Source organism: Mangifera indica, chromosome 12 (assembly GCF_011075055.1).
Source record: "Mangifera indica cultivar Alphonso chromosome 12, CATAS_Mindica_2.1, whole genome shotgun sequence".
Classification (NCBI taxonomy): Eukaryota; Viridiplantae; Streptophyta; class Magnoliopsida; order Sapindales; family Anacardiaceae; genus Mangifera; species Mangifera indica.
Genome location: NC_058148.1, coordinates 8,345,243 through 8,370,258, shown reverse-complemented (window position 1 = coordinate 8,370,258; position 25,016 = coordinate 8,345,243). Strand labels below are relative to the sequence as shown.

Genomic DNA, 25,016 nt, shown 5'->3' with positions numbered 1-25,016 from the left:
ATCTTAAAAAATAAAAATAATAAAAATATTTCTATTTTTTTTTTCATTTTTTCTGACTTCCAAACCCTTTCTTCTTCTTTGTCTCCAGGCTTCATCCATTATTTGATTCTTGATTGACGTGTCATTTCATTAACATGACGGAGCAAGGATTCAAATTCCCACCACTAAAAATCTACAACGTATGCAAGTGACGGTCGCGGTGGCCCATCTCATAGTTGTGGTTCATCTACACCACTCACTAATATTAATGCTCTACAGGGTAGTTTTTATGGTCGTACAATAATGCATTATACTAGCAATAATCGCAAATAAATGGTGTGATTTAAGTGCAAATTACAATAAAAATTATGAAATTCCAATCATAATAGTGCAATTTCAACTACATTCTCAGCTAATTTATGTTTTCCTATGGGTTTAAAGTTTGATTTGTGTAGAAACTAATTATTTTGTCAGGAATGATAAATTTTCTGTCAGTAAAAAGTTTCGACATGAAAAATCCAATAGACTCAAATCACATCATTACGCCTAATCGCTATTTATCACACCTTGTTACTGCTCATCAAGCCGTTGATTCGATGTTCATCTCGTCTAATCAGTCTTCATCATAGATCCTAGTGTTGGACATAGTGGACAAAACCTATATTTATCAACTAAATTCGTATACTCCATAAAAATAAAAAAATAAAAAAGTTCAGTGATAAAATTAAGTAAAATTAATCCCATTTTTATGTAAATTTATACATATTTTTTCAAATAAATCCCATATTGTTCCGGCCCTCCTATCACAAAACTTAAATGTAACACCATCTTTATAAGCCGCTATGCTAAGAAAATTACATTGCTACACAATCAAGTAAACTTGTAAGCTTCATGCTGGCATAGCTTGGACTTTCTCTACTTCCAGGTTTTCGAGGATATCAATACATTGTTTTAGAAATGATTTTGCCTCCACATTTTTTTCCACCTCGTACTGATGAAGAACCTCACCCTTGAATTCCACATCTATGGAACAGCCTGGGGAAATTTGTTTATACAGCTTAAAGATCTCCAGGAGGCACTCTGAAGCATTTACATGAACCTGAATAGGCCACACAAAGTAATCACATAAACTAACAAATTCATAGATTCAACAAATTGTACCAGTTAGTGTTAAGCAGGCCTGCTCGTTAGCTGAAATCAAGTCAAATAACATCACAGTCATAAACCGAAAGCTAGTTTTAACAGAATCATTGGCTGAAGCTTTGGTTCTTTGCAAGAAAGTTTTCTTCTGAAGATTGCATTTTAAAAAAGCCAAGACTTTGGTTTTTGTCACCAAAAAAGGTAAAGAGTTACCTGGGCAATCTTTACAGTGCTTATACATTCTACCACTTTGGGTGACACTGAGTGCAACAACTGAACAGAAAGAATATTAGTCAGAGACTAGACATCTACTTCAATGGTATATTAAATGAATGATATGGGCTCTTATTACCTCCTGCGCCAGAGAACTGATGCCAGCAAGTGAGGAGGTTTCATCAGAGTTGTTCAAACTTTTTTGAAGCCTTGAGCAAAGTTCTTTAATTGATGAAAATGCAGACATTTTGACTGCCATAACAACGGAATTGACAAAGGTACTAACATTGCATTGCATCTAAAGGAAAAACAAAAAAAAAGACAAATAAAATACCTGTCCACTGAAATCCAGGTGACAAGGAAATCAAGAAGACCTGCATCAAGTTCTTCGTATGTTCAAGCATATGATTTACATGTGCCACATGAATGCATGATGTCAGGCAGTCCAGAACTTTGTCAAGGGGAACCAAAACATTTCCATCATCTGATTCTGTGCACAAAAGCATACTCAGATTACTAATATAACTTGTTACGTAGAAATGCCTGATCTGAACATTTCATGAAAATCCAATGAATAGAAGTAACAGCAGTAGGGAGGCAACAAACTGGTGTCATTTTTCACTAGTAAGTAAATGTAGGTAGGCTTGATGTTTTCATTATGTTAGCATTGAATCCATTTTTGACGGGGCTGTTATGATCCATTCAGCTCATGACAAATCAATAAAAAAAAGGTTGACGTCTATAACATTTAGCTTATATTAATGAACCAATCCAAGATGGCAGATTTTTTAGGCCAAATTTCATAACATTCTCGGAAATACATAATAAAACATCTCTTATCACAACCTGTTTTAATCTCAGAACTTGGCAAAAACAAAAGTTCTGACATCTGAATTGAAAACTATGGTTGAGTAAAGACCTTGTTTAGAACCATCCCCAGTTAAAGATGTCTGTCCAGATCTATCAAAAACTGCTGAATTGCAGATCTCCAATAAAAATGGAAAAATGATATTGAAGAACTCTGGATCACCAAAGGCTTTTACAACCTGAAACCGTGAAAAAGTGGTTTGCAATAAGAAAGAATAACCCAGGAAAGTTAGATATTAAATTAAGCATTAGGATCAGAACATATAAAGATATAAGATTGTTGCAGAATCTGTAAATTAGTAAATAAGACTTAATTATAGAAATATAGAGCTTGATTATAGGAATCAAATATTCATATTCCTAATACGGAATACCTAATGTGTATATAAATGTACCTCTGTAACAGTAAATCAATCAAGGAAAATAAACCCTTAATTTCAGTTTCTTCATGGTATCAGAGCTTGATTTGCCCCAGTGTGCAAATTCGAAAATTTTCTTTTAGCCCTAGTGAGCAATTTCGTCGTTCACCCTTGTAGAGTGAACATTAGTTCTCACCGCCGCACTAAGAAGGAGTACGCTTCGACGATCGACAGTTTCCCCGGAATCCGGTCACCAGAAACTCAACCCGTTTCTTCTGCAAACTTGCGCATCGGATCTCTTGTTCGGAGGTGCGTTAGATCTCACCGCCGGTACAGTCAGTCTCAGACAGCGCCGTCAAGTCAGAGCCCCATAACCTCGTCGCTGTTCGCCGTCGCCGGAACAGTTGCTGTCGCCGAATCTCTCTCGGATCAGATCTCAGTCCTTTTCGTTTGCTATTCTTTGTGGTTTGTGCAGTGTATTCGTGCTCTAGGTGCTACAGAAATCAATTTCTCCAGTAGTTTCTTGCTATTTATCTATTCCGTTGCTTTGAGTATTATTATGGCAGATATTAAACCGATAACTATGGCTGAGATGGTTCCTGTAATGTCAAAAATCACTGAACACAAGCTTAATGGTTCCAATTATCTAGAATGGAGTAAAATGGTTCGATTGTATCTGTTGAGTCTAGAGAAAGATGATCACCTTACGCAAGCTCCTCCTGCGGATGGTACTAGACAAGCATGGCTGCGAGATGATGCTCGATTATTTTTGCAGATCCGGAATTCCATTGAAAGTGAGGTAGTCAATTTAATTAATCACTGTGAATTGGTTAAGGAGCTAATGGAGTATTTAGATTTTTTGTATTCTGGAAGAGGTAATCTTTCTCGTGTATATGAGGTGTGCAAAGCTTACTATCGTGTAGAGAAACAAGATAGGACTATCACTTCTTATTTCATGGACATCAAACGAACTTATGAAGAACTTAATATGTTGTTACCTTTTAGTCCAGATGTAAAAGTTCAACACGTTCAGCGAGAGCAAATGGCCATCATGAGCTTCCTAGCGGGTCTTCCATCTGAGTTCGAAACTGTCAAGTCTCAAATTCTTGCTAGTCCTGAGATTTCATCTTTGCATGACACTTTTACTAGGGTACTTCGCACAGAAAGCACCCTATCATTTCAGAATAATAGCGCTTTTGTTAGTCGAAGTGGAGCCCCTGAAACTGGACGTCCATATAATAGAACTGGTAATAGAGGAGGGAGCAGTGGTAACCATGACAGGGCTATTGATCGGAGTCAGGAATCATGAGGGATTGTGTGCTATTATTGCCATGAGTCAGGCCATACAAAGCGCACTTGTAGAAAATTGCTAAATCGTGCTTCAAAATCTCAGTCAGCACATGTTGCAACAACTAACACTGCTACCAGTTCATTGTCTGGAGAGGCTATTATGATTTTTGCAGAAGAATATGTCAAGTTCTCTCAGTACCAAGACTCACTAAAGTCTTCATCGACTTCTATCGCTGCCAGTGCTGAGTCAGGTAAATTAAATACATGTCTTGTTTCCTCCTCCTCCAAATGGGTCATTGATTTTGGTGCTAAAGATCACATGACAGGTAATCCTAGTGTCTTTTCAACCTTTCAGTCATTTACATCCCCTTCTAGTGTTACTTTAGCAGATGGATCAATGTCATCTGTTCTTGGTTCTGGAACTGTTAATCCGACTCCATCAATTTCATTGTCATCTGTTTTGAGTTTACCACAGTTTTCATTTAATTTAATCTCTGTGAGTAAACTCACTCGTGCTCTTAATTGTTGTGTCTTATTTTTTCCTAATCATTGTTTATTTCAGGATCTTACGACGAAGCAGATTATTGGTAAAGGACATGAATCTGAGGGTCTCTATATCCTAGATATACAAACACCAAGGTCTGTTGCCTGTTCCAGTGCCTAACATTCAGTATGTTTCTAGTGCACTTTGGAGAATGTTGGTGCCTTTGAGAGAGGAAAGAAAAACAAAACTCTTTCAAGAAGCTTTAATTCGGCTATTCTTTGGGTGATTTGGCTAGAATTGTGTAACAGGTTTTTGGGTGAAAAAATAGAAGAAAACCATAACAAGTTGTGGGATAGAATTTGCCTTTTCACTTGCCTCTGATCTTTGGTTGACAGCAAATTCAAGACTTTTTTTGCTTTATTAATCTAAGTTGGAAAGGGGGTTTGAATTGACTTTGCATATTTATAGGTTTTGATTCAGGAAAGGTGTGATTACTGACTCAAATACGTATAGATTTCTGTCTACTTTGCTGTTTAAACTCTTAGACAACACCTAGTCACAACTGTATATTGTTTTTCTTTTACTCAATTCATAGTTTCTCATTTAAAAAAAAAAAAAAGAGCATTTAATATGAGATCATATTCTTACAGCCTAGATAAAGCAAACCTTGGAGTTACAATAAAACATTGCATGACAATGGTCAATCGTAATAATAAAGCCATATGATCCCTCATCCGCTAGTTCATATTTTAATGCTTTTAGCACAAGTAGACATTAGAGTCACAGCTTAATATATTTTGGCATACAGATAGTGTTTTGATAATCACTTAGAAACAAGGAATATTCACCAGATCAAGACAGGAAAAAGCTGCTTCACGATATTTCTTCACTTTCTTTGTGCATGCAGCGGATACCATATTCAAAATGGCCAATGGAGTGGCAGGATCAGCAATGGAGATTGCCTTATGGCAAGATGTAGAAATGGCACCTATTGCATACAGAAGTGATTCCTTTCCCTGTGACATTTGAACGTATTAGCAAGGCAACTAACATTGTAACATGAACTACAAGAATGTCAATCACATTAAAAAATTAAATAGAACCCAACACATTTTCATAACAAATTACTATCACAAAGTGCTACACAATAATTTGAAAGTTAATACAATCACATATTTGGCAGGAGCATAAGGTGAATATCTTTAAAATTTTTTAAGTCCAACATTTCTCTTCTAAAAGCTGAAGAAAGAATATTCCTACCTCCCACAAACGACCTGGAACTTCCTTCATCACAGATTCAAGGAGAACATGCTGATGAGAAGACAGAGATTCACCCAAAACTTCACACAGCTTGCAAACTCCCTTGGCTGACTGAAACAAGTCAACAAACATCTTAAAAAAAATGAATAAGCATATAAAATAATAATAAAAATGATTGACCAAAAAAAAAACTTTGAACCACATGAAAATAGAATGAATGCCCAAGGAAAAACAAACTATATGACTCACCCTTCTTTTACTTGCCCATGATGATGAAGCAATGCACTCACAGATAAGAGATATAATTTCTCCCAAATACAATTGCAAGGTGATGCGGTCACCACTCGTATTTTCTTCCCACAGCTCCTCAAAAAGCCCAGAAACATACTTGTCATCCTCAAATCTGTATAAGAATTAACATACATTTCATCTTAATTGACAAGCTAAATAAAACAAAAAGAATATGCATAAGTACACACACACACATACACACACATATATAAGAAACAAAATGAAACAGAAGTAAAAGGGTTTCAGTACAATTGTCAAAATTTTCTAAATAACAATAATTTATGGTGTTGAAAATTTGAAGATGGGATTTAATCTGGCAACCTTATTGAGAAATCGGAATCCTTAATATTAGGTTAAATTTGGGAAAAGTAAAATTAAAGCAGAGTACATGACACAGCTAGTACCTAATTAACCCTTTACCTAGAATGTCACAAATCTTCAGGTCATGAAAAGTGTTGAGCTAAATGGTTTCTATCAAATCAGAATATATTGTTATATGGGTAGTTCACATGTTTTATTTTTTGGCATTTGTAACATACATTTCTGCAAAAGTTCTCTAAAACCTATACACGATAGTTCAAATCAAAATTAGAGTCTCAACCTCCCAACAAAAGCATAGGTAATAATTTGGTCACAGTATAGATGATGTATTAAAGTAAAATTAACCTAATAGTAAGAGAAGGATCTAATTCAGACCTAGAAATAAATATAACTGGAATGATGACTGCATGATATCCACTCAAAACATCTGATGCCATGGATGAATAGGCCTTTAATAGAATTGCACAAGAAATTTGAGCATTCCTATCATCAGTGTGCAAAGCAGCAGTTTCCTCTATCAATGTTTGGGCCTGAGAGGGAGTTGCATACTTCAGAACTGCTGCACAAGAACTTGCAAAAGCACGTTTTGCAGCAGCACTTTTCTCCTCTTTCACAACTGGAAACAGCAACTTCAGTAGCTTGCTTGTATATGGCTTAATATCTATACCAACCTTCTGAACCAATAAACTAATAAAGCCGGCAACACCAACCCTGCAACCATAAAAATTAAAATTTACTGATGGGTCAACAATGTTTGCTACATTTACACTAGTTTACATGACAAGGACACTACAATCCAGAGATATATCCTCATTACTGGATTTCTTTAATGTAAGAATAATGTTATCATACAACGTCATATTTTCGTTTTCGTCATCATAATAGTACTCAATGCAAGCATTAGAGGAAGTAAATTGAGAAAGTAGTCATCGACTGAGAGCATGACAAAAAAAAGTCAACTTCTCATCAAGCTTGATCGTTCGAAATACACGAATTTGAGTACAGGAATAATTCCTCTGAAAAGTGTTCAGGCTCAAATGGCCTTAAAATTGGGAAACATACCATAAAGGGTGGAGCCAGAACTCTCCTGTGGCAATGACCCTCATGCAAACTGTTTTGACAGGGCAAACTCTGGCAACACCAATATATTTTAGTTTTAAATATTAATAAGAGCAAGACATCATATTTGCACCTTGTCCACATTAAATACTGCTGTTGTATCCCTTCCTATCAACTTAATCATTTGGGATTAATGATTCCTCTATAGTATCAAAACCCAGTCTCAAGATCTGTATTCTCTAGTAAATAGGGCCTACTTAATTTAGAATTTAATTATTTGCTTATTCTGGAAACAAGGATACTAGACTTTCCTAAAGATGTCTTTGATTAAAATATTATCAAAAACATTTTTGAGATATATGCCCTAAAACTATTCTAAAATTGGGAAATAAGAATAGTAATTTCTCCATTTTTATAGTCTTATTTTTTAATTTTGATAAAGATATTTGCATATGTTATCAAATGTTATTTTGAATGTTACAATACTGACATACAATACAAATTTAGACTGAATCATGACGTTTGAAAATATTTTTGAATAAAAACCAACAGGCCCAAAATTATATGTTTGGTTGTCTCTGGATCCATGTGTTTATGCCTGTCTAGATCTATGAAATTTGTGCATCAGATAAAATCCATACACGCAAGGGAACAAGTTAGATTTAAACATTTTATTGGTTCATATCCTATTAGCCTAAAAATGTAAACAGCATGCCCAACACTAATCTATCATGATGTTTGTTGAGGAATTATTCAACTTTAAGGTACAGCCCAGTGGCCATCAATATAAATGCACTTTACTGAGACTCAAACTAGCCAGCCCACTTAGCAATGCATAAAGCAAAGTCAATAATGGGTGCATGTGTGTTCATTTGAACAATATTACTATGTCTTCTGTGTCAATATAGCTAAGAAAGTTATGGTACACGTTTAAATATTTTTTTGATAAGTCAGAGATCTATATCGTTAACCAAATTTGTGAACTACAAAGAAATTTATTTATATGCCTACCTTGTGTTAAGACCTACACCAGAACGAACCAAGCGAGCCAGACGAGGAACCAACAATTCGAGTGATTCAGTATCTACAACATTTATGCAGAGGTCCAGAGTGTCCCACATTGGAGAGCCTTTTGCAATTGAAATTCTCAAATTTTCAAGCTTCTCAGTTTGTATTCCAGCATTTGCTGCATGCAACTAGAAGAGGAAAAGTAAATACACAGACATATAAATAAAGTATAAAATGTTTTTATTATTTTTTAAATGACAAAAATTCTATCAAACCTCAACATAATTGAGCCCTTGGTCTTCAAGGCTTGACAAACTTTCCAGCATGCAGCAAACTAAATCAGATAAGTGTGGACGAACTGCAATGCCTGCACCCTGTAAAGAAAGCAACTGATACAGTGAACTGAATATCAAAATATCCTTTGGACTGAAAGACATAGAAGCAGGAAAATTTTAACCTATCAAAGACTGATGCAACCACCATCAAAAACATATTTGTTTACACAATGTGAATATTTAGGATCAGCATGTCATACATCAGAAGATACCTAGAAATCATACAATTACCAACTTCCAATAAGATCAATACTCTTTTATGAAAGCAACTCTATAGATTAAACTTAACACCTAAAGAAGCTAAACATTTAACATACTAGAAGCAAATAATCTAGCTAACCTTCACAAGCTTCATAATAACTCCAATAGAAGCCTTACAAATACTGTCAACTTTACTTAATATTCCTTCAGCTAGAAGAAAAGGTAGAACAATTTCCATTGCTTGGCTTGCATTTGATACTTCAGTAAGTGTAACATCACATAGTCGGATTGTTAATGATGTTACAGAACGGCATAACTTATCACCAGAAATTCGCACAGTCTCCTTTACGTCATCCATGGCACGAAAAGCAGCTGTCCATATTTTTTTCAAATGCTTCCCAACCTATACGACAAGAAAACAATAAAGAAATACCAACATAACAATTATGGATCATAATGGAAATTTATGCAAAATTACCAACTTACATATGCATCAACAAAAATGAGATAATTTACACACCATGTAACATGTTTAAATATGGAAAGCACAGCAAAGTCTATCATTGCACAAATTAAGGAAATTATGAAGATTTGATCTCGCCAGAAAATATTAGAACTTACACAATCACGCAGATTGACTCGGTGAGCCAATATTAATTTGCCTAGTATAACATACAATATCAAAAACCCAGCACAAAAGTTGTGATGTGGCATTGGTGTTGTTATAATTGACGGCAATGAAACTATTAGTATCTTTGTCTCCTTGCAGTGCATCCTCATTTCATGTGGACAGTTTGCTTCTCATTTGTAAATCACAGTATACTTGAAACACATCGTCTTTGTTTTTTAATTAAAAAATGAAGAAATGATCACATGAAGCAAAGTTAAAAATCTTTCAAATTAATGACGGAAAATTTTGTTTGAAATCCAACACACAAAAGAAAGTTGGTACATTCATCAGTTATCTATACTTTGGGACCTCTCAAAGAACTTGATGCAATAACAAAAAACAATAGGAAAAAAACAATATGCATCTTAACCTGACAAAATTTTCGTCCCTGGATAATATCAGCCAGGGCTAGACAGGAAGCCTCACGGGAACGCCAAAGCCTAGATCCACTTTGTACCAACAGATCATCAAAAATAAGGTCCAGATGCTCATCTATAGTTCTCTTAGGATCATCCACCAGTGACTTCCATATGTGTGCCATTGCATCCTAAGAACATCAAAATACAGAGCAATTACTATAGGATAAACTAAACTAATATTCAGAGCAAAATAGTGAACTATAATATCATAATTTTTCAAACCATCAGAAAAATATAGAAAGTATTCAGGGATAAGATTTTTGCATGTCGAAATATGCACATTAGAAACTGGAAGACAAACGTTATCCAGAAAATAGTAGAAAAGTCAAATGTTTTTTCTCTTAATATCAAGCATTCATGGATGATTACCTGAACATTTTTATCAGGATCATATTGATAACGTACAAGCCTTGGAATCAATGAATGCAAGTGTGGCTGGAGAGCATCCCCTGCTTGCTTGGCTATTTTAGAAAACCCAAAAGCAGCACCACGCTTAGAGTTCAGAGATGCTTGATAATTAGCCAGGTCCATAAACTTATAGATTAGGTCTGGTTGCCCCATCTCATTTGCCAGACTGCAAAGCTCCTTGTAAGTGCTAAGTTTCCCTCCACTTGGACTTTCACCAACAGCACCCTCTTGGAACACCTCAGAATCTTCAACCAGCTACCACAAATATTCAGTAAAAAAAAATGAGAAGGGAAACAATAATAAAATAATAAAAATAATTTCCCCGTCTATTTATTTATTTAGTTAAGAGTGATTAAAACTAACTTATACCTTGATAGCTCTTTTCCTCTTCCCTGAACCAGTCAAAGTAGTTACAAAAGCATCTACCAAGTTTTTCTTCATTGATGCATCGCCAAGTTCATAGACAATACTCATGCCTTGGGATGCCAGTTCCTGTGTAAGTTCATTCTGTTCACCAAGTAAGTGTGAAAAAGCCTCCTGCAATAAAGTATTACTTAATACCCTGAGTCCACAATATAGAGTATTAGCTAAGAACATAAGGAGGTAGAAATAAAGAGATCTAGTGACTTAAAATATCCGATAGAAAATTTGAGTGTTCACAAGATATTCGACACTTATAAAAATCTTCATTGACAATAATGGCATTAATACAAAACCAAAAGAACTAAATGGTTTCACGCAGAAAATGTGATCCTTGGACCTTGATAGAGAGTATTTGATGTAAGACAAATAGGACATAAATAGGGATAAGAAATAGACAGAATGTGGGGGGAAAGGGGAGATACATTGAAGAAAGAGAAAGCAGAAAAAAAGCACAGGAGTTTGGAAGAAAAACAGATAGGAGAAATAGCTAATTTTCAATATTTAATAATCCATCAAATATTTTTTATCAAAAAAATAACTGCTTATATATAGTGGTCAAGTGCATAGGAAACAGTAATAGGGATATTAACCTACACCAATTTAAGAAAACAAAAAGTAAATAGCCTTAGCTACTGTCCTTTAACTTTTCTTTTAACCATTGTCACAGGATACTTACAACATATATATCAATTTCAGCATAAAGCACAATTAATTCTGAAATCATAAAGCACAACTTAGCATATTGTGGGCAGCATTGCTATTGATCTGTTAAGATCATGAAAAACCCAGCATCTAATAACATGTGAGGTTAAGCAATCAAAATGTGCTACAGAATGGATTTATAAAAGGAAAAGATCCAGTCTAAGTTCTCTGTGTATAAATGAATTTAGTATGTCTCAAGGGTAATCTTCATAAAGCTTGAAGCTGGAGTTGCTCCTGGTAGTAGTTTCTAATTTTGGGGAGATTGTAGGCAGGGAACGACCCCTTTCATGCATATTATCCTTGCCTTTATTGGCTATATATTTCTAGTGGGAGCGGAATGAATGAGTAGTTGTCCTCAAGAGGCTGGCATTTTGATTTCTTTGAAAAAACAATAAAGGCACAACTTATGGTCCTTTGGTTAAACTGGAAACAGTGTCCCTAGATAACTCAAGGACAGCAGGGTTTGAAGCACCCAGCTTTCAGGCAGTTTTTCTACAAAAGGTTATGTGAACCAGTTGACAAGGGATTCATCCTATCTTCCATATTTTCTGAAGAAATTATTGGAAGCCACACTCCCAAGTTAAATTCAATCATGAGCAACTAGCCTTGGGTAGAATTAACACATGATAATTTCCAAACAAGAGGGTAGAGCTCTCCCTGTGCCCGCATTGATGTGTCATGCACAAAACAAAATGGTGAGAGTATTAACAATATTTTTCTTCACTGTCCTTTAGTTGTTACCTTGTGGTAGAATCTCTCTTATTTTTTCTTCTTTTTTTTTTTTTGTTTGTTTTATAGGAAGATTTTAAACTATATTTAAAAAGAGATTGAGGCAGGATCTCTTTAAGATTAAAAAGCTGATATGGGTTGTTTCAATCTTGAGCATCCCTATTCCTAAAGAACTTTTGTCTTTTGTCCAGGGAAAAGCACTAAGGCATTCTAAGAAGCACAGTGCTGAAGATCCATGGTGATTTCAACCTTAAGTAACAAAAGAATCCTTCAGAAATTAAATTTTATTGGGACAGAGTTCCTATGCTGGTCTTGTTATCATTGTCTGTTGCCAAAGAATTTTCCCATTGTTCTTTATATTTTCATATAAGATAAATGAGAGGCTGAGTTACAATAAAATGTAAGGCTGAATCACATATAAAGAATATACAATATAAAATTATGCTCCATTAACTTGTGATTTTTTTTTAGTAGACCACTGGTTCATCCTACTATACTACTTTTTTAATAGAAATAGATATTTTACCAATTCCTATTGAAAAAAAAGGGAAAGGAAAATGACTCTTCTGCTTTCCCACCCTACAATCATGAACAAATGTGACAGGACACAAACCAGGAATTCTCAAATGCAGAAACGCACCAATTCAGGCGGCATCTGAAGCGTTGCAGTTCACACATTATATAATAGCTCATAGAACTCATAGTTCAATAGGGAAACACAGTTTTCTACTGCTCAAAACTTAAAAACCTCATAAATTCATAATATTCCACAAGCAAAGTAAATTAAAAATCTAGGTTAAGTAGAAGGTTCTCATAGAAAGTTGCAATAGACTAATGTAATGACATTGTTTTCCTTGCAACATACATAGGTCAATCACGAAGATGTTTGAAGAGCATAAAAATAGAAAATAAAATTAAAAAAACAAAGATATAGAAGTTAATCCTTGTGAACTAAAAGCAAACCTGAATTTCTGGAAGCAATTGTTGGATGGTTGGATGATGGCCGCAGTACATTGTTAGTGATAGTAGCCAAACTGATCCAGCACAGCGCTCTTCTTTTCTGCTACTGTATAAAAGATCATCAAAAAGCTTTCTAGTGATTGAATCTCTGACAGTAGCACGACAATCTTCATTTTTTTCATTTTTCCCATTAGAGCCATATTTTGGCCATGATGAGATAATGTCTCCCATAAGGAAGTTTGAAGTCATGGAAAGTGAAGTATAGTTTGTTTTGAGAATGATATCAGCTGTCACAGGAACACCACCCCATATAAATGCTAACGCCTCCCCAGCAGCAAATAGGATATCCTCAACCTGTTCAACTCCAGAACTGCATACATTAGACATAAGTGATATCTAAAACGAAGGAAGCAACCAACTAGCACATTTGACCATAAACAAAAAACAATTATTCATTCCCACCTTTGACCGACAAAGACTAAAGATTAAATTAAGAGCAATATTTAGGTGGGAAGTTGATGTTTCCTTTGCGCAGATATGTCCAAGCGAAATGACAATTTTTTGAATTGCTTTAGTATCACCACCAGAGAGTAGCTTGCTCAACTTCTCACGTAAAATTTCTAGAATGTCAACTGCAGTTTCAACTGTGTTAATGTGACTCAATCATTCTGGGTGCACATATATTAAAAAGATGGGAAATTTGCTTAGGCCTTATTTCAAGGGGCCTTCTGAAAATAAGCAAATCAAAATCTTTACCATGCTAGCCAAACAATCCCCTAGACATAATATACCCCAATTTACATCTACTTCAACTCCTATAGTCAGGCTTTTGTCAAGGGGCTACCACAAACTAGTCACCAAAAGGCACTTAACAATGCTTGACAAATGCATGTAGCTGCAACTTCAAAATTCATATTCCCTTTTTTTTTCTCAGAAAATTGCATGGTAAAAGTGTTAAAAAACAAGACAATGACGAAGAAGATAAATGAAAAGAGAAGAGGAAGAAAGAAGAAGAAAAAGGAGATTGACAAATGTGCCAATCTATAATATCTTAAAAACCCAGCATCCCAATTTTTCTCTATAAAAATGTAAGTCAAAATGTTCGAAGAGAAGAGAGACAAAGAGAAGAGAAATAAAGAGAGAAGAATAGGAAGAAGATGAAGGCCCTTGGCAAATGTGCAGATCTCCAAACACCTCTTATCATCTCATTTTTTTCTCGGGAGAAATGCAAGCCAAAGTGTCAATGAACAAGACAAATAAAGAAGAGAAATGGAAAGAGAAAAAAAAACGAGGCAGAAACAAGAAAGAAGAAGATGATGATGAAGAAAGTGTGAGAAGAGGTATTTTGGACTTCCATGTCATTATTTGGCTAGGCTGGTAAAGGTATTTTACTCTTGCTAATTTTCAAAAAGGCCACCCACATGGGTTAAGGCCAATATTCCAACAAAGAACAGTCATAATTAATGACACTAGCACATATGTAACAAATTCACCTGAACTAGAATCATTAACAAGAGGGGGTAATGATACACGCAGACCAATATGACCTAATGCTTGCATAGCAACAGAGGCTAATGTTGCAGTCTCAGAGTTAACCACATCAATCAGACATTTAAGTGTATTTTGAAACAATGTCTCCTGCATCTGTAAAAGAAGGTAGCAGTTTAGTAGCTCTAATCATCAGATATTCAAGATTAAGAACTTGGCAGCATTCCAAATTTCAAGTAGCATACACTATTTATAGTAGTTAAATTATTACTTTAGGTACAAATTTTTTTATAGAAAACGTAGATATGTACAACAGTTTAGGTACATTTTGAACTTTTGTTATTAGTACAGTTTCTTTTAACCCTTGTCTATAGTCTTTTTTCAATCAACTTCCCAAATTGCCAAATTATACAACTTACAGGAGGTGTTCTTGTCATAGAATCTGCAGCGACATATCCAATAGCGCATAGTGCTCCATGCTTTGCCTCAAACCTGAATGACATGTCAAATTAAACCTAGAATCAGTAACTATATATTTTGAAACTCCCTAATGCATATGTCAAATTACTCTAGAAGAGAGTTTACAAACCTTAAATTATCTGTTCCATTAATTAAAGAAACTAACTCGCCTATCAGACCAACAGATTCAGAGGAAGGAAGAGCAGATGAAGCTATGCCAAGTAATCGAGCTACAGACTGACGAGTATCTAAGTCCATGTGACTCAATAATTGCTTTAGCCATGAAATTCTTGGGGCATAGTGTGATGCTATAATCTATAGAAAGTCTGTCAGAGCAGCAATATGCAACACAAAAAAACAAACAAGAAAGCAACCAAGCATAAGAAAATTAACCAACCTCTTGAAGATGAGAGCCAATAGTAATCAATGCATTAGATGCAGTGGAATGCAACTCAACAGACCCTACAACTGCCATGGCATGCTCTAGCAATAAAAACATCTTTTCCACTGAAGAAAGAAATTCAGATGAACATTTTAAAGTTTTGTCTTGCTCCAACTCCCACTCAAAGCACTTCAGCAAAAATTGGATCATGGCCACGTACATTTTTGTTGGAAAAAGAAGCGTATGTTCCCTCATTTCAGTTAAATGTACCAACTCAGGCTGCTGCTCAAGAATATAGTCTAACATGCTTCCAAGTTTTGGGTATTTAAGATCAAGATTTTGACTAATTGTACGTTCTTCATCTTTTCCAGGAAATAGACCTTCAATTGCCATTTCCCTGGATGTAGAAAACAGGAGGAACCATCAGTTACAATATTGATCAATAAATCAAAAATAATAATAATAATAAAGGATTTGAGATGAAATATTTAAGATGAGAAATTTGTTGAGTTGTCTATAAAGAGGCCAAAAAAGAAGATACAGTAATAGAAAGACAAAGAACATTAGGCACTTTCATTTCCAAATAACCAGATTGCAATATTTACAAGTTCAATATATGGATTTTAAAAAAATCATATGGTGCTTAACCATTTTGATATATAAATTCTACTGCAAGCACATGTAACTAAAAGGTAATGATTAGCATTAACAGCATGATAAAAAAGAGTGGAAGAAGATTAGCACTGAGGCAATCTAATGCTATATCTAGACTGTTGGGAACTAAACCAATTGATTAACCAACGAAGCTCAATACAAAAATTAACAGAGATGCTAGTGAGATATATTTATATATATAGATGAGGGAAATACAGATGTTTAGTGGGTAACTTGACTATATATCTCATTTCTTGATAGAATTGCTAGCCAAAATATGCTGAGACCACATCTAGAACATTGGCAAGTTATATGTTGTAGACTGAGATGCATTAGGAGTCCACCTGATAAAGAATAATTTCAAAGTTTCTCCAATTTGATAGAGTTGGTTTTTCTCATATAGAAGGGCCCAAGGTTGCATCAATAAAAGGTTTATTCATGGTTTTACTGATGAAATAAAATAACTACAAAGGATGAGAAATAAAACCTTATCTCTAGATCAGGTACTGAAACTGAGCATGAAAACATAGCTTATACTATATGTAAAATGCTTTATAGAAAGTATATCTTGGGAAAAAAGGGAATTTCAAATGATAAAAAGTCATAAATGTTTTATTATAATCAGACAGAAAAGAATACAATGTCTATGCAATGTTTCAAGATGGGACTAAGGACATTTCAGTACACAATCATTCTATTGGAAATTTAGTTATGAGCAAACAAATGCTAAAATGTATGTGAAGATAGAAAATCAGTTCGCTGAAGCTTCTACTTAAGTGTAATGAAAAGGACGATTCCCAAAGTTATTTGACAGGTTGGGCTGACATAGATCTATGATCTAGTTGAGATATTTTCACAAAAAAAATAAAAAATTCTTGTAAGTCAAATTTTTATAATAAGCATAAATGAAAGGACTACCAGGGTTTTTGGTGTGAACTCGACTTTTTAATTCATATCTCTAGTCTTTCTCAATGTAAGTCAGAACAGAAGCAATGGTGATATTTAATGGTTAGTTGAGATATTTTCATAAAAATTTCTAGTAAGTGTATATAATATAAGCATACATGAAAGGGCTAACAAAGTTTTGGTGTGAAACCCACTTTTAATTCTTATTTCTCATCTTTCTGTCAACATAAATCAGAACGGAAGCAATGGAGACATTTCTTGGTGTTATAGCAAAACTTCTGAACAGATAAACAAAAGTCTGAGGTAACAACTTTTGGAGAGCCATTTTACGCAAAATATATACATATACACACATAAAATCTAAGCACAACTCAATTAAATTTACAGAGGCTATTTATTCTACTTTCTTTTTTATTCAATCTCTAGTGGGTGAAGAGCCAATAAAGCAAACCTAATTGATCATATTATGCTCAGTATGGAATTTATAGAAATAAGACCAAAGACCAAACCAAGATCCACTTCAACAGCTAAAGCACCAGATAGTAAACTTTGAGGAAATTAAAATGTTAAGACTTGCTAATCAAGGAAACCACTTTCTCAACATCAAATTGGATCTTAACAAAATCTTTTTAGCAGAAACTGGAGAACATTTTTTCTTAAAAGCATTCACTCCTAAAATAACCTTAAATGCCATTTCTAGCTGAAATGGTAGCTTCTATTTGTATACTTACATAGACTCTTAAGTTTCAGTTTTTGTTTACCATTCAAATCATTTCATGTTAGGCTTACAAGCAAAAGGCCATTTCTCATCTTTCCATAAGAACACCACTGCTTTCTTACTGATGTAAGCACCTTAAGTGATTAACTAAATACAGGATTTTACCAAGGTCAGGGGCCCATTAATGTCTGATGAGGCATGCAAAAAATATCAACACTCCAATGTAAAGTTTAATGCTTTCTGCCAAAGAAGTATATGTTTTTCTAACATACAGTATTACCTTATATCCAGCTTAGAATCTGCTGCCCCAAGCATACAGACAAACCGACTAGGACAGTGTTGCAAATCAAATAAAGATGTCGCCCATCTTACAGCACAGAAACGCACTTCACTCTGTTCCTGGTGAGCAGAATATATTAAGTTAATATTGCGATCCTGGGTTGTATGAAACAAAAAATCAATTCAAAGAACCAAACCCATTTCCACTTTTAAGCAGCAGAACATGGATAAATTAAGCAATGTCTAAACAAAGTTCACGGTACAAGTGTCATACCACTTGAGAATTGTTCAACAGAAGTTTCTCCAAATTCACCAATACAGCAGGTGGTGCTCCCTGGTGCTCAAAAAATAGCCAGTATCAGTGACAACCATACTGGGACAGCTAGTCAAAATAATATAAGTAATAAATCATATTGCATTAATAAAAGAACAAATGACAGCAGAACATAATGTAAATCAAATGCACTGCAATGTGTAAACATCATTGAATTATGAACCAGAGATGCCACGTCCTAACTCAGTGGCTCTGATTTCACCAAGATGTCATGCACCAACTTAGAAAAAATGATTCCAACTAAGGAAGCAATTCAATAAGATACCACAACTTATAACTATGACTAGGCGAGCATAGGAAGAATAAGAAAGATCTCAATATATGTTTATTGAGACGGCTTTGTGATGTAGATGTTGGGTTTATTTAGATATTTATTTAATTGAAAGTGTTTGTTTTGAAAAGGTAATTTTATACTTTTGTCTGTTTTATTACTAATTAGGGTTTTGTTACATTAGGATTAGGCTTCCACAAACAGTGCCTCAGTTGTATTGTTCCCAGGACTTGGATGATGAGCTAATATTATAGTAATAATTTTCACCCAAATGTCTTATATTATTTCTCCCATTACTTCTCTTGTTTCTCCCCTTTCTTATTTTATGCAATTCCTCTATCTTTGATGACGAAGAAAATGACTAGGCATGAAATCTACATTACTGGGATAAGGGCAAAAAATTCAAAGAGGCTCTTGGATAATGAGTGAAGTCATAATACCTTGTATGCAGTAGCAAGTGCACTGGTAGCTTCCTGGATAACGAGACGAAGATATGGGGACTCCACTTTCAATGCATCAAAAAGGCGAACAGCCATTTCAATCTTGTCTCTGAGATGATATAAAATAGTTTAAGGTCACTCCACCACAGTGAAGTAGATGAAACTTGTACAAAGCATAAGAGATAAGTAAAACACCTGAAAAGCTGAGGAAGGCGCTGTGCAAGCAATCCAATTGCCTGAAAAGAAAAACTTTTGGTTTCCCTAGCAATTGCATCTGTTATGTATTCAGTCAATCTCAACCAAGTGAAGATGTACAGAAGTATCTCAAAGAAACAAAAAATTGCAATTGCATTGCACACCTGATTCTGAATATGAATAACCATCAAGAAATTTCAGAATCCCATTTAATATAACAGGGCCCATTAGCTTTATCTGATCAATGCTTGCCTGTATAAATAAGCAAACACATCTGTTATATTGGATTTGTTTTGTATTCAGACTTGGCCTCATCAATGCGGCCTTAAGTAATGCTTTTGAAACAAACTGATAAACAAATCTGCGCTCTTCTTATTCTTTATCCTGCGACCATGGGGAAAACCTATTTGCTTAAATCTTTTGCAGAGGTTCAAGAATCAATCCACCCACAAACCTTGGGGAAAGGAGGATTTAATTTTTGTGTTCACATTTGGAGAAGATGAGATGAGTCTGTGGCAAGGAATTTATTTCCTCCTGTCTAATTTTCTTTATCTTCTACTCTTCTCCCTAAAATTTGTCTTTTCCATTAATTTTTATTGTTTACCTTCTTTCCTCTTCTTTTCTCTTCCCCATGCTACATAAACGTGTGTAGACACAAAGATGTACACCATGAAAAAAGAAAATGACTTGAACAGAACAAGCACCACAAGAATCTGTCTAAGGGCATTATTACCCATTCTCCATAGGGAATTACAGCACTTTACATATGAGTCCATAATTTTTGTTTCAAATATCTCAAGTGAACTGTAAATTTTCAATTTATCAACTACACCTAAAATATCCTTCAAGTAAGACTGATTAGGAGTTGAGCAAGCCTATTAAAGCATTACCGGAAATTCATGTTCCAGTAGATTTTTCTGTACTTATTGTAGATTTAGTATTTAAATCAGAAAAGGCAAAATGGTTGCAGTCATCACCCCTTCAGTAAAGGCCTCAACAGATGTAAGCATAATGCGAAATATAACTTTCAGGTCCTTACATGTTTAAAAACCCAAACAGTGAATTCCATTCCCAGCTGCTTCAGCCTTAAGGTAGTTCCACTTCCTATCAAAATCCATAATTTCGAAGGCAAGATAAGAAATTGGAAGAGGAAATCCATGTCACAAACTTAGTATGATTTTGCAACAGATCTTAAGAACATTAAGCAGAATACATAAATATAATAATTCATATAAACACCATTCTCTATATAGAATACTGTGGACGGACAGAGAAAAGTACTTAGGGTTATTTCATCACCGAAACGAACAAGTTTACCAAAACGAAAATAGGTAGTCCTCATCGTTATTTTCCATTTCAGAACCACATCAAACAACCCGCTATGATATTCTCACCATTTTTGTCCAGGATAAAAACATTTTTAATCAAATAAAACTTTAACAATTTAAGTTCCAGGATCTCTGGCAATAAGAAGCTGCCTATCTGTATAGTGTACATAAGTACTTGCTAATGAAATGAAAGCTGCTAATCTCTAGAAACAATAACCAAAAAATTGTCCCCCTTTTATTCAACAGGGATTAATGACGCATAAATAATTTTCTTAAGTTCAAACTTAACATCGAACAAATATTTTCTTGAGATCAACCTTGACAAAGAACAAGTCAAAGATTAAGAAGTAAACAGAAGTAAAGAGAAAATGTTAGGTCCCCAATATATGTCTCTTGCAAGAAGAAACCCAAAGGAATGAGACACATAGCAGTGGCAAAATTGACAAACATGGCAAATTGGAACTGGAACAAATGGCAGACTCACAATTGTTTGGACCACCAGAAGCAAGGGTGAAACATGGCACTGCAGAGGGAGATTAGCTGTTATGGACAACTACAAAAAGGAGGACGCATGTGTGGAGAGAACACAGAAAATTCAGAAGAAAAGTGGGGAATTAGGGGAGAGATCTAGGCCTCTCGAATAGCCTGGAAATTTGTTGGGATCTCTATTTTGTTTGTAGTTTGATCACCTCTTCATTTTTCTTATTTTGTTGAATCAAGCAGTGTAGTGAACTGATGTAAAATTGCACCTATTTTCCAGAAATGAAATGATAAATTTATGTTGCTCAGCTCTTGCTGTTTGTTACTTTTTTATCCAATTTGGGTTGATAAATTGAGCTGTGTTGCCATTGCTTGAGAAGAAGAGTTAGAGAGAAGTGTGCAGAAAGCATTATTTTATTGTTGGGATAAAAAATACAGGAGTTTACATAATTTTCTCTGTTGGAGTAAGAATATACAGAGGAGTTGCTACCAAAATTTCTCCAGGTACCTGACAGAAAACTTTTTAGTACAACTACCATAATAAATTTCACTTTTGTTCCTTGATAAAGGTTTAACTGGGTTGAAAGAATTTATTGGTTTGTGCCAAATAAAAATAAAATTAAAAAAAAAAGTAATAAACAATAGATGAAGATTTTGGAGCATTAACAGGCAATAAAGGTATTAAGATTGATTGCAGTATACAACCCCCTCCATTATAGTATTAATGCGGGGGGAATAACCACATAGCTTGATGTGGGGCATTTCATGCTTGGATTCCAGAAAGACATTTTAGAGTTTTTTGATGTTTTAAATGTTAAATCTTCATGTTTTTTTTTTACTTTTTTCCCCCTTTCTTGTCTGCATCACATCTGGAACCTAGTTCACACTCCAGTAGAAACAGCCTACCAGCAAACCACATCCTTGCACTTAGACAGTGCCAAGTTTCTGAAGATATCATACCCAATTTTGCATTTGAAAGAACATGTATTACAAAATAAAAAAAAAATAAAAGACTCTGCATACCATACATACAACCAAATATGCATTGCAAAGTTGCAGGGAAACTGTTTGCTGCTGTAATAGACCGGCAGAAGATAGACACCAATTTGGCCTTCAGAGCAGCATTTCCTGGACTGACTTTAAATTCAGGAGCTATATTTTCATTTCCCAGAGTACCTGCATAAAACACAGTCCAGCACACCCAAGTTAATATTCAACATTGCAGTTAAAGCATGATATTTCCTTCATAAAATTTCTTATTTATATAGAGGAACTTCAAAAAATGGAAAGATAATAATTTAAATGACCACAAAATAGATTTCCTATTTCTTTTTCTACAAGTATGATCTAAAGCTTATCATTCAATTTTGTACACTTGTTAGATAAAATTTAGATAGCATCTGGACGGAAACATAATCCACATCCAATCTCATATAAAATATTTTAAATACATTTTCTATCAAGAAATATTGGATAATGGTCAAACAAATGATGGAAACCACCTGCCACAACAAAACTAATGATAGAAAACTGAGAAAAGGATATTAGACATCATTAATAAAGTTAATTGAAGGGAGTATTACAGTCGACTGTGATAATGCTGTAAACTGAGCAGGCTCTATATTTGTATATAGGCAAAGAATTTTCAGGGCCTTGAATTCAAGGTCCATATTGGATTCCTATTTCTACAGTCAGAGCTATCTTGTCGGGAAGACATTTAGAGGTAGGGGAGTTGAAGTGATTGCAGTATTTCTATTGCAATCAGTTCTCACGGTAACTTTGATTAGATAGGCAGAATACATGCATATAAAAGAAAAAATGTAACAGATCAACAGTTCTAATTCTTGGCATTTGAAATACAAAAGTATTGAGTTTCTTAATAGAAATTAGCAATATAGTTCTGCATTCATACCATTAAATAGAAAAAACAGTTTGTTTATCAATTTCTGATCATCTAAATTTGCAGCAAAAGCCTTCTTCTTCAAAAGTTCTTCTCCTCTTCTCACAACAGGCTCTTGGCTTGATTCAAGAGATCATCAAACAAAAAACATAGTTTCCAATCTCAAACACAAGAATAAAGAACTGAGAAACAAAAATAATTTTCTTAGGATACTAAATTAAAATATAATACACATACCAATCTACAGAAGCTGCCAAATACAAGGGATAAACGAGTTCAGGCTCCATCTCCATTGCTTCAATGACATTCAAGATCCCCAACTACTTAAAGGAAGGAAAAAAATAAAGATCATAATATAGACTTTTTTTATATCTATGTAAGATGAGAAAGTTTAAGTTTCACCTTTATTGTTAAAATCACATCCTTATTCAATGGGTGTTTTCCAGTAACACGATTGGCTTGAGCAACTGATAGCCCAGGCAGGCTTCCCCCTCTGCAGAAAATACATCTCTAAGTGGATTTCGAAATGTCGAAAATATTCAAAGATTATAACATTCTAGCAATAACATAGTTCCAAACCCTTGAGAAGGCATTTGATACAATACTGAATGGAGGCAAAATTCAATAAACTGTTCCCTGTCCTGCAAACCACTTATTAATCTATACTTTGCAGCAACCTCGTCATGAATTCCGCTAGCATGACATTCACCTATCACCTGTAACGAATATCAGTTAATAAGCACAAAAAACCATAAAATTCCTTACTAACAGAGTCCAAAAGAACTCATATGTATCATTTGACATATGCAGTAGAACGTGAATAAATTCCCTCAAAGAACTCAGACCATATCTTCATAGTTAAAAAAGGTACAAACCTCCTCACATTTTAACACATTAAAATTCAAATTCATTTTCTGCCACAGTCAGCCACTAAATTATGAAAAAAATAAAGCAGCAATAGAAACAAAATTAATTAAACCATCCATGAAACTGATATTTCTGATCACACAACTAGATAGTGAAATAGACAGAAAGCAAGACATACCCTAACAGCAATCCTGAGGATAATGTCTTGGTGTTGTTGCGGAAGCTTTGAAATACTACTCACAAGCTCAGGTGCCATATCTTCCTTTTCCTGCAATACAGTCAAGCTTTAATTTCCAACAAATTTTCCTAAAACGCCAGAGAGTCGAAGAAGCAAACCTTCAACTGAGCACGCTCGAATGCCATCTCAATATACACTATACAGAAGTTCTTAACCATCGGAGCAGCATTAGGTTCTGTATACATTCTCCATAACTCAGCCAACGGCAAACGAATCTCAGGTTGATGCTTTAGTCTCTTGTTCACATGACTCAATATCTCAAGGGCCTGTCATGTCAAAACGCATAAGAAGTGAGATTATGTAATGATAGTAATGGTAGTGGATAGTAAGTACTTGATAAAAGAACTTAGATAGGGTGATCCAAAATGGTTAATAAGACGAAGTTAAATGAATTGCCTTATTGCGCAGGGAATTAGAGGGAGAAGAGGAGAGAGCAGAGATAGTGTGAGGGAGAAGCTTGGAGATCAAAGCTTCGAGATTGGAGTCGTTGCAGAGAGCCAATCTCGTCAACATTCGGTCCAGCAATTCTTCAGTTGACGGTGAAGTGGAAGACGATTCCGCCATGTCTTTTCCCCCAAGACAACCAGACCTAACAGCAAAACCAAAGACGCTCAAAATTCAAGAATCAACGCCGTTTGCAACTCTTACCATTATATAGCCGTCGGAAATGCGCAAAATAATTCTACTTCATGGGTCCAGGGGTGATAGTGAACCGAGCCAGGCTTAACCCTCATAAAAAGTATAACATGCATGATCCGATCCATTTGACATCCCTACATGGGTCATTTTGTAATTTGACAAAATATGCATTCAAGCAGGCCCATGTTTTTTCTGCCCGGTGGCAATAATGAAACTTGTTCTCATTAGACTTTTATTTCAAGTGTTTTAGCCCTAATCCTAAATATTCCATGTTGAGCCCTTTTTTAACCTCATGGCTCTCATTAAATAAGGTTTTAAAA

At 34.8% G+C, this 25,016-nt stretch overlaps 1 protein-coding gene across 1 annotated transcript; it reads right to left on the bottom strand.

The window, feature by feature from the left end:
• Positions 1 to 690: 690 nt before the first annotated feature.
• On the bottom strand, positions 691 to 24,764 carry LOC123192877 (proteasome adapter and scaffold protein ECM29-like). The gene is made up of 35 exons (XM_044605569.1): positions 24,454 to 24,764; positions 24,156 to 24,323; positions 23,998 to 24,087; positions 23,532 to 23,668; positions 23,355 to 23,445; positions 23,190 to 23,272; positions 22,965 to 23,071; positions 22,076 to 22,228; positions 20,284 to 20,348; positions 19,409 to 19,496; positions 19,245 to 19,323; positions 19,050 to 19,158; positions 18,279 to 18,338; positions 18,006 to 18,124; positions 15,463 to 15,844; positions 15,196 to 15,380; positions 15,026 to 15,098; positions 14,612 to 14,762; positions 13,581 to 13,750; positions 13,122 to 13,472; positions 10,674 to 10,841; positions 10,266 to 10,559; positions 9,848 to 10,024; positions 8,947 to 9,210; positions 8,547 to 8,645; positions 8,275 to 8,459; positions 6,580 to 6,915; positions 5,842 to 5,995; positions 5,593 to 5,703; positions 5,181 to 5,348; positions 2,252 to 2,378; positions 1,667 to 1,822; positions 1,472 to 1,584; positions 1,333 to 1,392; positions 691 to 1,078 (listed from the first exon to the last, which is right to left on the bottom strand). The coding sequence occupies exons 1-35, from the start codon at positions 24,619 to 24,621 to the stop codon at positions 869 to 871; spliced, it is 5,451 nt and encodes a 1,816-aa protein (XP_044461504.1). The 5' UTR covers positions 24,622 to 24,764; the 3' UTR covers positions 691 to 868.
• Between the last annotated feature and the right edge of the window lie 252 nt (positions 24,765 to 25,016).

Bases quoted from the DNA above. Each gene is read 5' to 3' on its own strand.
- LOC123192877 (XM_044605569.1), bottom strand. From the start codon at position 24,621: ATGGCGGAATCGTCTTCCACTTCACCGTCAACTGAAGAATTGCTGGAC. The intron at 15,845-18,005 runs GTAATACTGTAT...TTCTACATCCAG, and splicing joins GATTCTAAGCTGGATATAAG to GGAAATGGCAATTGAAGGTC. The intron at 15,099-15,195 runs GTTTGTAAACTC...CATGTCATTCAG, and splicing joins AATGGAACAGATAATTTAAG to GTTTGAGGCAAAGCATGGAG.